The sequence below is a fragment of the Schistocerca serialis genome, chromosome 1 (genome assembly GCF_023864345.2).
Source record: "Schistocerca serialis cubense isolate TAMUIC-IGC-003099 chromosome 1, iqSchSeri2.2, whole genome shotgun sequence".
Lineage (NCBI taxonomy): Eukaryota > Metazoa > Arthropoda > Insecta > Orthoptera > Acrididae > Schistocerca > Schistocerca serialis.
The window spans coordinates 1074493370-1074509376 of NC_064638.1; the positions used below are offsets into that span (position 1 = coordinate 1074493370).

The 16007-nt window shown below is 43.6% G+C and overlaps 1 protein-coding gene across 1 annotated transcript in view; it reads left to right on the top strand.

Annotated features, from left to right (window-relative positions):
- The window catches only part of LOC126459039 (progestin and adipoQ receptor family member 3-like), a 117082-nt gene that overhangs the window by 61050 nt on the left and 40025 nt on the right, over positions 1–16007 (top strand). The window contains exons 2-3 of the mRNA XM_050095834.1: positions 5317–5407; positions 9788–10002. Of these exons, the coding sequence (XP_049951791.1) occupies positions 5336–5407; positions 9788–10002 (287 nt within the window). The 5' untranslated portion in view covers positions 5317–5335. The remainder of the gene's footprint in view (positions 1–5316; positions 5408–9787; positions 10003–16007) is intronic.

Genomic DNA, 16007 nt, shown 5'->3' on the forward strand with positions numbered 1-16007 from the left:
CAATAATTCTCTGTGGCAGGTAGACCGGCTACTGGCTTCGATTAGTGTAGTTCGTGCTAAAGCCTAGTTTACACAAGGATATTGGGTTGCGCCGCTCGTTGCGTGGAATGAGTTGCACGCAAGTGGTCTCATATATGACTGTAGACACGGCGACATCAGTATACACTTCAGTTTCGTCGTTTTGTGGGTTCCTGAGTCGTGTCTGAAATGAAACTTTTGGTAGCTGCACGTCGCACGAGTTGTGATGGAGTTAAAGCTTGTTGCGTAGAATTGCTGCATAAGGAAAAAAAAAGGAAACAGGTTTCGATTCGTGACTGGATAAAGAAAAAACGTCAGCTGGGTTGCTCAGCATCCTTGCTGAAATAATTTATAAAGGAAGATCCAAGATATTCTTTTAATTATCTTAGTATGTCACCAGACCTGTTCACGTTTCTTCTAAATAGAGTTAGTTATTCGATAAGGAATAAAGGTACTGTAATGGATGAAGCACTGTCGCCAGAACTGAAATTACATATCATATTGCGTGCATTACAATCGAGAACACTCGGCATGCTATAAGATACAGATTGAGTTGGTGATGACGCTTTTTTGTTAACACAAACAATTATTAACATTAACAGTAATAATTATTAACATTAGCAAAAATAATTATTCGAAACAGGCCGCATTAAGAAGAGAATGATTTGCATACTACTCTCTTGAAGGTAGATCTGTACAGTGGCAATATTTCAAAATTGAAACATATGTGAATGGGGAGCACTGCTGCGGCGTTTTAAATAGATGAATACTGAATAAAGAATGCAGCTTCTTGAATTTGTATAGCTTTCCCTCGTGTCAACAATATTCCTTAACAAAGAGTTGGCCAATTCGAAGGATGGGATTTTAGTCTTGTAGACGAGAGCATTGCCACAGCTAGAATTACACTTGCTTGTATTTTTCTTAATTCAGTTGTATATGTGCTCCTAACTCAATAAATTTTGCCCTGCAGCTCAGATACTGTCAAACCATCTATGTTACGATCGCACATGGCGGTCTCAGCTGCAGCAATATGTTGCTTATTTTTGTAATCAGCATCACTGAAACACCATAAACACCTATGCAAAGCATATTTAACCAAAAAGCGAACATTATTCTCCGTTCCCCCATTTCATATTTCAGTTTGTCTGCACTCTACGAATACACATAAGCTCAAAACTCATGCAACTAGTGTCGCCACAGTTGGAACACGCCGAATATGTACGAATACACATAAGCTCAAAACTCATGCAACTAGTGTCGCCACAGTTGGAACACGCCGAATATGTACGAATACACATAAGCTCAAAACTCATGCAACTAGTGTCGCCACAGTTGGAACACGCCGAATATGTTCAGTTTCACTAACGAGTTGCGCAAACGTGTGGAGCGCATTCTCAGTGTCCAGTAGCACAGTTGCCTGCAACCTAGTGTCGTCGTGTAAACTAGGCTTAAGTATTGTTTCCAGGCCTGGCAGGGCGTTAAGCGGCATGAACAGCGTCAGCTGTCGAGTGATCACTCTGAAGAACACAGAGATGCCTCGTACTGATGTGAGACAGCGTTATCAGCACTAGACATAGTTTGAAAGTGGGCTCATTGTGGGTCTCTAATCGGCCGACTGGACGAAACGTGCAATATCCCGATATGTGGAGCACTGGGATGTGATAGTGCCTGCCACGTGAGAACACATAATAGACTCGCTGCAACATTTTGCATCATCCGCACCATTAGCGAGAAACTAGCGGCAGCCTGACTAGGGAATTACGGTCACATACATAGGCTGCCATTAACACCATAACGCAGACGGCTGCGTTTGGAGTGGTGACCGGGAAGCGTTGACTCACGATGAACGCCGTCGCTTTGTGTTCAGCGATGAACTGTAGCTCCGGACTGCCCCAGATGTCCATCGTCGGTGACTATGGCGGCGACATAGAGAGTAGTCTCATTCTTCCAATGTCTTGGAGAAGTACAGCGGTGTTACTCCCACGGCTGGTGGGGATCAAGGGAACTCTGACGGCGCAGTGGTACGTCACAGACATCCTGCGTCCTGATTTGTTACCTCTCCTGCAGCAGTGTCGTGGTGCCATTTTTCAACAGGACAATGCTCTGCCGGCCGTTGTGGACGAGCGGCTCTAGGCGCTTCAGTCTCTAACCGCGCGACCGCTACGGTCGCAGGTTTGAATCCTGCCTCGGGCATGAATGTGTGTGATGTCCTTAGGTTAGTTAGGTTTCAGTAGTTCTAAGTTCTAGGGGACTGATGATCTCAGATGTTAAGTCCCATAGCCCTGAGAGCCATTTGAACCATCTGACAATGCTCTCCCAATCATGGCAATTGTCTGTATGAACTGTCTGCGTGGTGCTGAGTTACTCCCGTCGCTAGCAAGGTCCCATTACCCACGAGAGAACATACGTGGTACCAGCTCGGACGTCAACTCCGTCTCAGTGCCATTATCCTGTATATCGAGGACCAGCTGCAATTGTTGTGAGACAGCTTGCCGCAGGAAAGGGTATAACTGCTTTACGAAACCCTTCCCCGTCGAATTAGAGCATGCATCAGGCCAGACGGAGTCGGCTCATACAGCCAAGTTCTTTGTAAATTTGACTACTATATAGTCAGCGAAATAACATCACATGCCCTCTCAAATGGTTCAAATGGCTCTAAGCACTATGGGACTTATCACCTGAGGTCATCAGTCCCCTAGACTTAGAACTACTTAAAACTAACTAACCTAAGGACATCACACACATCCATGCCCAAGACAGGATTCGAACGTGCGACCGTAGCAGTAGCGCGGTTCCGGACTGAAGCGCCTAGAACCGCACGGTCACAGCTGCCGGCTAATGTCCTCTCAACGCCGAATGTTTCACTTCGTTTACTTCTCCCCTTATGGATGCTTCATTCACTTTATCAGGCAGTGTGTTTAATGATAAACCTAATTTCCGGCAAATCAGTTTCACTGTTGTGTGAATGCAATGTCTAAATGGGAAATTAAAGTCCTTGATGATGATTTTACTCGTGCTACGAAATTATTACAATAGCACGAATAATTGCTAACTCCCATTTTTCTCAGTTTGCAAAATATGAGTCTGTTCGTCATATAATTTCGATAATGTATTGTCTGTAGTATTCAGAAGTACGATTCACTGTTAATTCGGACACGCGTGCGTGCTTGGACAGTGTTGGCGCGCGGGATGTCTTACATCCATGCTTGTCTGAAGGAGCATTGCATTGTACTTCTGAATACATAGGTACAGCAATATCGTATTTAACCGCTGACACCGGGCAAGCAACTTTCAATTAAAATGTCTCCTCTGTACAGGAATAGACATAATGAATGTATGAATGCAGGTTGTAGCACATGGTTCACGACATACGGAAATCTGAGGCTGACCGTGAGTCTTACTGGGATAGCCTTGTAAGGTGGCTATAATTCCGCACCTTACAAGCAATCATCCACATACTTTGCCGTGAACTACAGCCACAATTCGGTATCATTTGATAGGTTGTACATCGTATATATTAATATTTAAAGGAGATGACATTGTCACGTACGCCTTGTAAATAATTGTTAACGCTTATTGCATGAAAGGTGTCGTATTGTGTTTATTATCAGAACGGCGTAATGAATGATTGCCTATATTAGTAGAGGTTGGAAAGCCAGTGGAGATGAAACGGCAGGCAGAACTCAAGCACAGGTGTGTTGGTCCTGCTTAAACACAGGATGTAGCTAGACGGACGTCGTGGAACCTGAGCTCTGGAGCACAATAGGGTAACGGCCGGCCGCTATTGTAACAGGACCGGAGGGATAACCGGAAACTCTGCAAATCTTGGACACAGGTGAGAGGAACGAAGAAGAGGCACCTTGGAAACCACGCAGGCTGGGTTATTTCCAAGGATTTTTACTCAGAAGCGCACCATTGTACGAGTATAGGTATTTCCTCGCAAACTTTCCGCGCTGGACGACAAATGACTAAAATGTGGTTGGTTGGCGATCGAAAGAATCTGTAGAGAGGGAGAATATTCCGTGGTTTCGAGAATACGATTCGTTTTCGGAATTACGAGGGTGGGGAGCCGAGCCTCGCTGGGAAGCCAGCGGTGGAGAGACGAGGTCTTCCGTTGTGAGCGACCGTGTGTGACGGTAGCTCGGTATCAGCTTTGTTGGTAGAGACGGACTTGCTGTCTTTGCTCTCAGGAGAGTTTATAGTTAGAACAGTTAGGCAATGTACTGTTGCGAACCTATACGATTCTGGACATCATCTCTGGGTTGGAAGTCGTCGTTGAGTACTCAGCGTTCAGTAATTTAGAGCGCTTCTTCTGCCTATACTCACATTGAGACGTTATCTGAACTCCGTCCTTGTGGCTGGGAGTTCGCGTTTCTCGTCTGTAGAACACAGAGAGGAGAAGACAGTATTAGAGTACATTAATCAGAGGACCGCCTTCTGCCGTCCTAGTGTTTGAAAGAATATTTGTGGCTGGAGTTCTTCCACCGTCGCAGACGAGTACGAGAACCACCACTTCGACGCACCAGACGCAGTACATATGGTGATATCGCGAATTGCTTCTGCTTATTAGGGCTATCAAGCTAAACAGCTGTGATCACGTTAGTTTATTTCCGCCGAGGTTCCACACCACCGTAGATCATCTTTGAAAGTATTGTCTTCTGGTGTTTGGTACGCAAATGATGTCAGTCTTTTCGCGTTAGTGATATTAGACTGCGCAGTCATAATAAGGGGCAGAGTTGGGTAATTGATTAATAATTTTAGTTAGGAAATATAGACAATTGTACTTAAAGGGTTGATTTTAATCTATAATAAATATACTGGAGAATAACGTTTATCATTTAGTAGTATTAGTTGCCTTCATCATTTATTTATGTTTAGATTGTAACTTATACGTAAAAAAGACCATTAACAGATCCTAAGATCTGCTTCAGGGGGTAGTCAGACAGGGCCAAATAATCATTTTAGCGTTTCTTATTTTCCGTTGCGCACATTCATTTTTACACCCGCCTGGAGTAGCATCTTGGAGCCTAATGGTAAGGCGATCGCTCGCCATAAGCGGGAAATCCGGGTTCGAATCGCGGTCCGGCACAAATTTTCACTGTCATCATTCCAATGTAAAATTGATGGTTGTCCATATTCGCAACTCCGAATACATTTCAGATAAGTAATTATTTTTATTATTTGTAGATATGTGATAGTCTGTGTTGCGTAGCGTTCATTGTAGGTTACTTCACGGATCAGACGTTGCACCAGAATCCGGTTTAGTGCATTACTGATGCGAAAACGATTTTTCCACAGAAGGGCGCAGGCGGACACGATGCTGATGCCATGGGAAAGGACGCTGGAGACGTCGAGGCCCGGCCTGATGGACACCGTCCGCGGAATCCTGGTAAGGAATACCACCTGTGTATACGTACGTACACACAAGCACACACACGTACCCTTAAATAAACACATATACAAACAGGAAGAGAACGAGTCAAAACAAAAGACAGGAAAGCCGGCATCACTTACAGAACAAATGACACCGAAAGTGCAAGCGAAAATGTTATCCTACGGAATTACAGTGACTACAAGAAAATTCTAATCCCAAAGAAAACCGGTAATGACAGATGCGAAAATTACCGAACTATCAGTTTAACAAGTCACAGCTGCAAAATACTAACGCGAATTCTTTATAGACGAATGGAAAAACTGGTAGAAGTCGACCTCGGGGAAGATCAGTTTGGATCCCGTAGATATATTGGAACACGTGAGGCAATACTGACCTTACGCCTTATCTTAGAAGAAAGATTAAGGAAAGGCAAACTTACGTTTCTAGCATTTGTAGACTTAGAGAAAGCTCTTGACAATGTTGACTGGAATACTCTCTTTCAAATTCTAAAAGGTGGCAGGGGTAAAATATAGGGAGCGAAAGGCTATTTACAATTTGTACGGAAACCAGATGGCAGTTATAAGAGTCGAGGGGCATTAAAGGGAAGCAGTGATTGAGAAGGGAGTGAGACCGGGTTGTACCCTCTCCCCGATGTTATTCAATCTGTATATTGAGCAAGCAGTAAAGGAAACAAAAGTAAAATTCGGAGTAGGTATTAAAATCCATGGAGAAGAAATAAAAACTTTGATGTTCGCCGATGACATTGTAATTCTGTCAGAGACAGCAAAGGACTTGGAAGAACAGCCGAACGGAATGGACAGTGTCTTGAAAGGAGGATATAAGATGAACATCAACAACAGCAAAACGAGGATCATGGAATGTAGTCGAATTAAGTCGGGTGATGCTGAGGGAATTAGATTAGGAAATGATATGCTTAAAGTAATAAATAAGTTTTGCTATTTGGGGAGCAAAGTAACTGATGATGGTCGAAGTAGAGAGGATATAAAATGTAGACTGGCAATGGTACGGAAACCGTTTCTGAAGAAGAGGAATTTGTTAACACCGAGTATTGATTTAAGTGTCAGGAAGTCGTTTCTGAAAGTATTTGTATGGAGTGTAGCCATGTATGGAAGTGAAACATGGACGATAAGTAGTTTGGACAGGAAGAGAATAGAAACTTTCGAAATGTGGTGCTACAGAAGAATGCTGAAGATTAGATGGGTAGATCACGTAACTAATGAGGAGGTATGTTCAATAGGGGAGAAGAGGAGTTTGTGGCACAACTTGACAAGAAGAAGGGACCGATTGGTAGGGCATGTTCTGAGGCATCAAGGGATCACAAATTTAGCATTGGAGGGCAGCGTGGAAGGTAAAAATCGTATAGGGAGACCAAGAGATGAATACATTAAGCAGATTCAGAAGGATGTAAGTTGCAGTAAGTACTGGGAGATGAAGAAGCTTGCACAGGATAGAGTAGCATGGAGAGCTGCATCAAACCAGTCTCAGGACTGAAGACCACAACAACAACAACAAGAAAAAGTGAAGATTTCCATCCGGTTTTTCCACAGGTAAAAATCAAATCACTGTCTAAAAGTAAATTAAACGTTTTCCTGCAAGTACCTTTTCATTTCATCGTAAAATATTTCCGTGAACTGTTTTAAATACAAAAAGCAGTAAGTGAAGAGGAAAATTAACTTATATTCCAGAAAACTTATTGAAGATGCGTTGGGAGTACAAATATAATAAAAATTCATGTGCAGCATGCAAAAAGTCGTTTTCTTAAAAACGTTGCGAAGTCTACTGCAATTTACAACGGGATTAAAATACGAAAAAAATATTGTTATTTATTACTATAAATGCGCATGGGGTGCTGGTGCAACGCAAGATTTCATATTGAAAAATTAATATATATGTAACTGTAAAGCGCTTGATGATGGCAGCATGTCGACAAAGCGTGTCGTGATACCAACTAATGATAAAAAGTGACTGAAGCAGAAAAATTATTTTACAAAGTTCGTAGAACAGCCGCAAACGTCAACAAACTCCACACAACATGTATAAAAATTCAGCTATTTGTTGATGTTGCTACGTCATGTTGTTCTTTCTGCAAGTGGAAAGACAGCTCACTAGGCAGGTCTGCAATTTATGTATTGCAGTTTTTTCTTAATTATTTTAGGTGGCCCTAATGTGTTTAGATATGCTAAGTTCAGAAATGCTAAGTGTTTTTCTCTAGGACCTAAAGGTTTTTTTTTTGTCAGAAAACGACGATGAAAACTCATAAAATTCTTACATAACACATATATTTAAAAAAACCTTTATTAGTAAAGTTGCAGAATAATCGCACTCCTAAAAGTATAACGAAGTGTTATGTTCTGACTCATTACTCATCATTCCGATAAAAGAAACGATGATCTGTGGAACTTGTAACTACCTAACTAACCAACTCAGTACTGATACAGTGTCATAAATCTTACTGTCTCTTCTTTTTCGCCTCAAATCTCTGTTTCGAACGTTTTCTATTGCGCACTGCTTGTACAATATCCAACAGTAGTCAGCTATCATCCTGACATCCAATCGGCCCTGGGTACCTCCGCTCCATTTCTTTGGTATCTTGGTGGAATCTTCCTTCCTATTTCTCACTCTTACCACCCAGATTTTCTGGGAAACAGCTGACGTGGGAGTCCATGAAGTGCATCTCAAGCTCATCAACGCACCGAAAACTTTGAAGTTATCCAACATTTTCTTGCTGTGTTCTCATAATGAGGTGCTCTGTAATTGCGAGAAACTTGTTGACCACTTCTTTAAAGGATATCAAAGCTGATCGTTCATTTATTTTCATTTTGTCTTCAAATGCCCCTTCTTTCATTAGTTCTCGACTGTCAGGGCCGACGAAAACAGTTTTCAGCTTAGTTTCTGATAGCCGCGGGATCTTACGTGGTATATACTCGAAAGTGGTAGGGCCCCAATAAATTGTTTCGTAATGCCAAGTTCTATGTGAAATAGAGACGGGAGTATTTTAGAAAGGTCCACCAAAGAATCGAATACCACTTTTCTACCTCCAACTTCTGGCATTCTGCTTTCCCACATTTTCTGAGACCGGTGCTTGTCTTTTTCGCGACTGTCCCATTTGCACAAGAACCACGGTTAGTGTTGACTGAGTACGATGCAGAATACTTCAAATCCCACAAATAGCCTCTTTTTTTGACTCAGGTTAATCCTCATGGCTCAAGTAGCCCTAGTTAAAGGTAGCTGCGTTATAGACTGGTAAGTAAAACCACTTTTTATAGCAGATTGCATTGCCAAACATCAGAAAATAATATTGGCATTATTATAATGTTTAAATAGCTTCAATTTTGATGTTGTTTTTGTTGCTGTGGTCTTCAGTCCTGAGACTGGTTTGATGCAGCTCTCCATGCTACTCTATCCTGTGCAAGCCTCTTCATCTCCCAGTACCTACTGCATCCAACAACCTTCTGAATCTGCTTTGTGTATTCATCTCTTGGTCTCCCTCTACGATTTTTACCCTCCACGCTGCCTTCCAATACTAAATTGGTGATCCCTTGATGCCTCAGAACATATCCTACCAACCGATCCCTTCTTCTAGTCAAGTTGTGCCACAAACTCCTCTTCTCTCCAATTCTATTCAATACGTCCTCATTAGTTATGTGATATACCCATCTACTCTTCAGCATTCTTCTGTAGCACCACATTTCGAAAGCTTCTATTCTCTTCTTGTCCAAACTATTTATCGTCCATGTTTCACTTCCATACATGGCTACACTCCACCCAAATACTTTCAGAAACGACTTCCTGACACTTAAATCTATACTCGATGTTAACAAATTTCTCTTCTACAGAAACGCTTTCCTTGCCATTGCCAGTCTACATTTGATATCCTCTCTACTTCGACCATCATCAGTTATTTTGCTCCCCAAATAGCAAAACTCCTTTACTACTTTAAGTGTCTCATTTCCTTATCTAATTCCCTCAGCGTCACCAGACTTCATTCGACTACATGCCATTATCCTCGTTTTGCTTTTGTTGATGTTCATCTTATATCCTCCTTTCAATTTAATACAGCACAGAAATTTTCAAATTGCCTCAAAACTGCATGTGATTGGACATTTTAAGCATTTTATCTTAAATGCACAAGCAAAACTACATGTGGGTCACCCTTTACCATTAAGAAAATATTTCGTTTCCAACCAGTGTTGTTCGTATTAGTGGGCTTCCCGAAAAGGAAATGAAACATTCTGTTAGTTCAGCCTTTTGTACTGTCTTCTACATTCCCGTCACGTAATTTTATATACCCTGTAGTAGTGGAAAGAAGTACCTTGTTTGTGCCAAGAGCATCGCTGCCTATGTAAAATAAAGAGGCAGGTGTCTTGTTACCAGCGGCAGCGACTGCAGCGCTGTCGGCAGCAGCTGCGGCCGGTGTCGGCATCCCCAGCTGGCGAGGACCCCGCCAGCAAGCTACTGGCGCCAGAGGACTCGCCAGAGAACAAGCCGCGGCTGCTCACCGTGGAGGAGGCGCCCGAGCACATGCGCTTCAACCCCTACATACGTACCGGTTACCGGGACGTACTCTCGCCCGCCGCCTGCATCGAAAGGTAACAAAAACTGAGCGGCACATCGCGACACAATCCTTTAAGTACATTACGAAAACACGCAAACTAACCTCATTTCCAGCTGTTTTAGTGCTTTGCAAGTAGCACTGCATGAAGACATGTAACAAAATAGCTCGACTCCTGTTTGCCTAACCGCTATTTCTTTGAGATGTAATTCATGCCATCTCATTTAGATTAATTGAAACCCTGTTGTACGGTATAAATTATTTTAAACACCAAACGCTTCCGACTACCTTGCTTAGGAAAGCCACCACTGTACGAGAACCAACAATTTGTCCCCTTCGAATTCAAGTGCAAGGAGACAGTACGAATTTCCCCTGAACTATTCGACTCGTATTAACAGATTGTGCAGGGCGCGACTAGGACTTTAATGTGCGTAAACAGAAAGACGCAACTTTCAACCGTTTTTGAGAATATCGAGTTTAAAAATTATAGGCGCGCTTATGCTGTACGCTTCGTAGGGGCGCTAGTATTAATGGGATCCGCAGCCAAGGGGGTAAGCGCTTAGTTTCATATGCGCTAGGTCTCTGGAACGAATTCCGCTGCCGATAGTTTATTCTTCATTCCCATTAAATCTAACAACAGGTTTATTATGGCCGTGAAAAGTATCACTATCAAATCATTCATTTACTTTTTTATCTAATCTTTAACATGAAAAAAGGAGTAATGTTTTTTTCCTTAAGGATGTTGTTGTTGCTGTGGTCTTCATACTAGAAATTTAAAAAGCGTACTCGAGAACTTTCAATCAATGAGTATAGTCATTTTATTTATAATGCTGTATCTACATTTGCGACAAATCTGCGCAACACTGCACGACTCAAAATGATACGGATCGTAGAAACATGCAAAACAACAACTATCGGGATATACAGCAGGTATAATGGTTTTTATTCAGTGTGTCTATTGAAAAACAAACTAGGTTTACCTTCAAAAACGATTCTCTTCCGTCACACAATTTCGCAGCGTACCCCGCATATCGAAGCCTAGCACCGAATATCGGTACAGATCAGTCACAAAAAGTACACTGAAGAGCCAAAGAAACTGGTACATATGTCTGATGTCGTGTAGGGCTCCCGCGAGCACGCAGAAGTGCATTATCCTGCAGGGCCGTCCATGAATCCTTAAGAGTACGAGGGGGCGGAGATCTCTTCTGAAAAGCACGTTGCAAGGCATCCCGGATATGCTCAATAATGTTCATGCCTGGGGAGTTTGGTGGCCAGCGGAAATGCCTGGGGAGTTTGGTGGTCAGCGGAAGGGTTTAAACTCAGAAGGGTCTCCCTAGAGCCACTCTTGAGCAATTCTGGACGTGTGGGGTGTCGCATTGTCCTGCCGGAATTGCCAAAGTCCATCAGAATGCACAAAGGACATGAATGTATGCAGGTGATCAGACAGGATGCTTACGTACGTGTCACCTGCCAGAGTCGTATCTACAGTTATCAGGGGTCCCATATCATTCCCATTGCACACGCGCCTCACACCATTACAGAGCCTTCACCAACTTGAACAGCCTCCTGCTGACATGCAGGGTCCATGGCTTCATGAGGTCGTCGCCATACCCGTATACGTCCATCCGATAGACAGAAGCCAGCCGGAGTGGCCGAGCGGTTCTAGGGGCTACAGTCTGGAACCGCGAGACCGCTACGATCGCAGGTTCGAATCCTGCCTCGGGCATGGATGTGTGTGATGTCCTTAAGTAGTTCTAAGTTCTAGGGGACTGATGACCTCAGCAGTTAAGTCCCATAGTTCTCAGAGCCATTTGAACCATTTGATAGACAGAATTTGAAACGAGACTCGTCCGACTAGGCAACATGCTTCCAGTCATCAACAGCCCAATGTCGGTGTCGACGGACCCAGGCGAGGCGTAAATCTTTGTGTCGTGTAGTCATCAAGGGTACACGAGTCGGCCTTCGGCTCCGAAAGCCCATATCGATGATGTTTCGTTGAATGGTTCGCACGCTGACACTTGTTGATAGCCCAGCACTGAAATCTACAGCATTTTTCGGAAGGATTGCACTTCTGTAACGTTGAACGATTCACTTCAGTCGTCGTTGGTCCCGTTCTTGCAAGATCTTTTTCCGGCCGTAGAGATGTCGGAGAGTTGATGTTTTACCGGATTCCTGATATTCACCGTACACTTGTGAAATGGTTGCATGGGCAAATTCCCACTTCATCGCTACCTCGGAGATGCTGTGTCCCATCGCTCGTGCGCCGACTATAACACCACGTTCAAACTAACTTAAATCTTGATACTCGATCTACCGGCTGCGCCAGAGACTTGTTGCCTTATATAAGCGTTGCCTACCGCAGCGCCGTATTCTGCCTGTTTACATATCTCTGTATTTGAGTACTTACGCCCATACCAGTTTCTTTGGCGCTTCAGTGTAGTATTGGCAGCGAAATTCAATCCAGAGACGTAGCACTCATCAAATTAGTAGCTTTTTCGCTCGGAACGGACTCGTTGCATAATAGCGACCATACAAAGTGTATAAACATGGCTAAAATTTTCAAACTCGATTTTCTCGAAGTTGGTTGAGAGTTGCGTCCTCCTGCTTAGGCATGTTGGGGTCCCTGCCATTACGAATCAGATCGTCGGGGGGAAGTTCGTACGGTCCCCTTGCTAGGTCCGACACAATGCACGCGCAACTACACAGAACACTGTTCTGACCACGACCGAGTCTCGCTACGTATCAAGGACATTGCAAAGGTGCCGTTCGTGGCCAAGTACGACAGCGCAGACAGCAGGCTTGAGTAGAATTTGCATTTAGGTTCAAGCAGGTATTTCTCACATTGTTCCCATGTCTTTTTTCAGCCCCTCTATAATTACGTTTCCTACCAAGAAGGGACGGAAGAATCAGTTAACCTGACTCGTATCTTCATTCCACTGCCCAGTTTGTAGTTCTCTGTGATATCCCAAATTACATCAGCCGAATCAGGCGTAGGTCCTTCGAACCCGTCACATGCTCTGATTTCCTTCGCCCTTTACCATCCGAGCTAGGGCTCTAGCTACAGTGATCAAGAAGGTCGCTAAATTCTGTCCATACGTTTGTGGTATGAAACGTCTGTATCCGTTCGTGGCTGTACCACGGACGTCATTCGCGCTTTATACGGCATCACGCATGCTACCAGTTATCAGGGTCCATGGCGGACCCTGTGCCTACTAAGCAGCAGACACATGCTGAATCGAGGTGACTAAAATGCTGGTCATTTCTGCAGAACATACTTATGCACATGTCCTATGAATATGACGTCCTATCTCTAGTCGTACAAGGTGTTATGTTTTTATCTGAACACGATTGTATATAGCTTATGTCGGTCCGAATGTTAATTAGAGTGTCGTTTAAAATCTGAAGTAAATTGGACAAGAAATTCTCTAGATTTTTGGTGATAACGTTTCCCCTTTATATATTACATACACTTATATATTACATTTATATTTGTATATTAAAACATAGATACGTAAAAACACGTTCTTATCGCATGCAACGTTCTGTCAAATTTCGAAGCAATCGGTGAAGAACAATGGGAGATTTGAGACACTGAAAAGTCATTTACATTTTTATTTCCTTCCGCAAATTGCTGCAGATTTCAGTGTTGGGCCATCAACAAGTGTCAGCGTGCGAACCATTCAACGAAACATCATCGATATGGGCTTTCGGACCCGAAGGCCCACTCATGTATCCTTGATGACTGCACGACGCAAAGCTTTATGCCTTGCCTGGGCCCGTTGACACCGACATTGGACTGTTTATGACTGGAAACATGTTGCCTGGTCGGATGAGTCCCGTTTCAAATTCTATCGAGCGGATGGACGTGTACGGGTATGGAGACAATCACATGAATCCATGGCCCTGCATGTCAGCAGGGGACTGTTCAAGCTGGTGGAGGCTCTGCAATGGTGTGGGCCGTGTGTAGTTGGATTGATATGGAACCCCTATTACGTCTAGATACGACTCTGACAGGTGACACGTACATAAGCATCCTGTCTGATCACCTGCATACATTCATGTCCATTGTGCATTCCGATGGACTTTGGCAATTCCAGCAGGACAATGCCACACCCCACACGTCCAGAATTGCTATAGAGTGGCTCCAGGAAGACTCTTCTGAGCTTAAACACTTCCGCTGGCCACCAAACTCCCCAGACATGAACATTATTGAGCATATCTGGGATGCCTTGCAACATGCTGTTCAGAAGAGATCTCCGTCCCCCCGTGCTCTTACGGATTTATGGACAGTCCTGCAGGATTCATGCACTCCAGCACTACTTCAGACATTAATCGAGTCCATGCCACGTGGTATTGCGGCACTTCTGCGTGCTCGCGGGGCCCCTACACGATACTAGGCAGGTGTACCAGTTTCTTTGGCTTTTCAGTGTGTATTATTTATGTATCTTATGGCGTTCCAGTAGGTGTATAAAAACATGCTTGTATTTGAATGCATCGTTGTGTCAAAATTTCAAAGAAATCGGTGAGGAACTTCCGGAAATTTACAGTTATGAACAGACGAACATTTACGTGTTTATTTATATAGACTCGTCTAAAGTAATTTCATGAAGTGACTGCTTCAAAACGGGAAATTCCGGATAGTGTGCGTCAAATTACAAAGCTGACTGGCTACATTTGGATGGTATCCAATCAGAAGCTAGCAATTTCGCGTTCTTTAGTACGGCCAGCGAGTGTGCAGTCGGCAATCTGAGAAACTCAGTGTCTAGCTGTCGTGACGGTCAGACGTGTATGTACTGAGTTCTGTAAAATGTTTTAATTTTGAAGAACGGTGAGAGGCAAAAGACTGTAAAGTACCGGAAAATGTTACACAAGGAACGTAAATATTGATTTCGGAAATTCGAACATATTGTGTGTGTGCTATGGCTTTATTTCGAATAACTCGAATTCGCGTGGCGTACTATGCCATTGTAACTTTGAAATGATAGTCTTAAGTGAGTTATATTGAGCAAGCATTCTAATCATAGAAAATCCGTGTATATTTTGGGATCAGGTCAGTGTGAAAACCGTGAGGTCCAAGTCTGCATAATAGCTATTAGTTGCTGCAATCGCCGGCCGTAGTGGCCGTGCGGTTCTAGGCGCTTCAGTCTGGAACCGAGCGACCCGTACGGTCGCAGGTTCGAATCCTGCCTCGGGCATGGATGTCTGTGATGTCCTTAGGTTAGTTAGGTTTAATTAGCTCTAAGTTCTAGGCGACAGATGACCTCAGAAGTTAAGTCGCATAGTGCTCAGAGCCAGCCATTTAGTTGCTGCAATCACCTCCTCGTTAGAATAAAATCTTTGTCCCGCACGCCATTTCCTCAAATTGGGGAACGAATAGTAGTCCAGGGAGCCAGGTGTAGGAGAAGTGAAACGAGTTGCAATCCTATTTCCATTAATTTTGCAACCACAACTGCTGAGGTGTGTGCTGGTGCATTGTCGTGATGGAAAAGGACTTTTTTGCGGTCCAGTCGCCGGCGTTTTTCTTGCTGCTCGGTTTTCAAACGGTCCAATAACGGTGAATAATATGCACCTGTAATAGTTTTACCATTTTCCAGGTAGTCGATGAGGATTATCGCTTGCCAATCCCAAAAGACAGTCACCATAACCTTTCCGGCCGAAGGAATGGTCTTCGCCTTTTTGGTGGAGATTCTCCCTTGGTAACCCATTGTTTAGATTGTTGTTTCGCCTCAGGAGTATAGTAATGTATCCATGTTTCATCCACACTGACGAAATGACGCTTAAAGTCCTGCGGATTCTTCCTGAACGGCTGCAAATAATCCTTGCAACACTTCACACGATTCCGTTTTTGGTCAAGCGTGAGCAATCGCGGAACCCATCTTGCGGATAGCTTTCTCATGTCCAAATGTTTATGCAAAATGTTATGTACCCGTTCATTGGAGATGACCACAGCACTAGCAATCTCACGCACCTTAACTCTTCTGTCATCCATCACCATATCATGGATTTTATCAATGATTTCTGGAGTTGTAACCTCCACAGGGC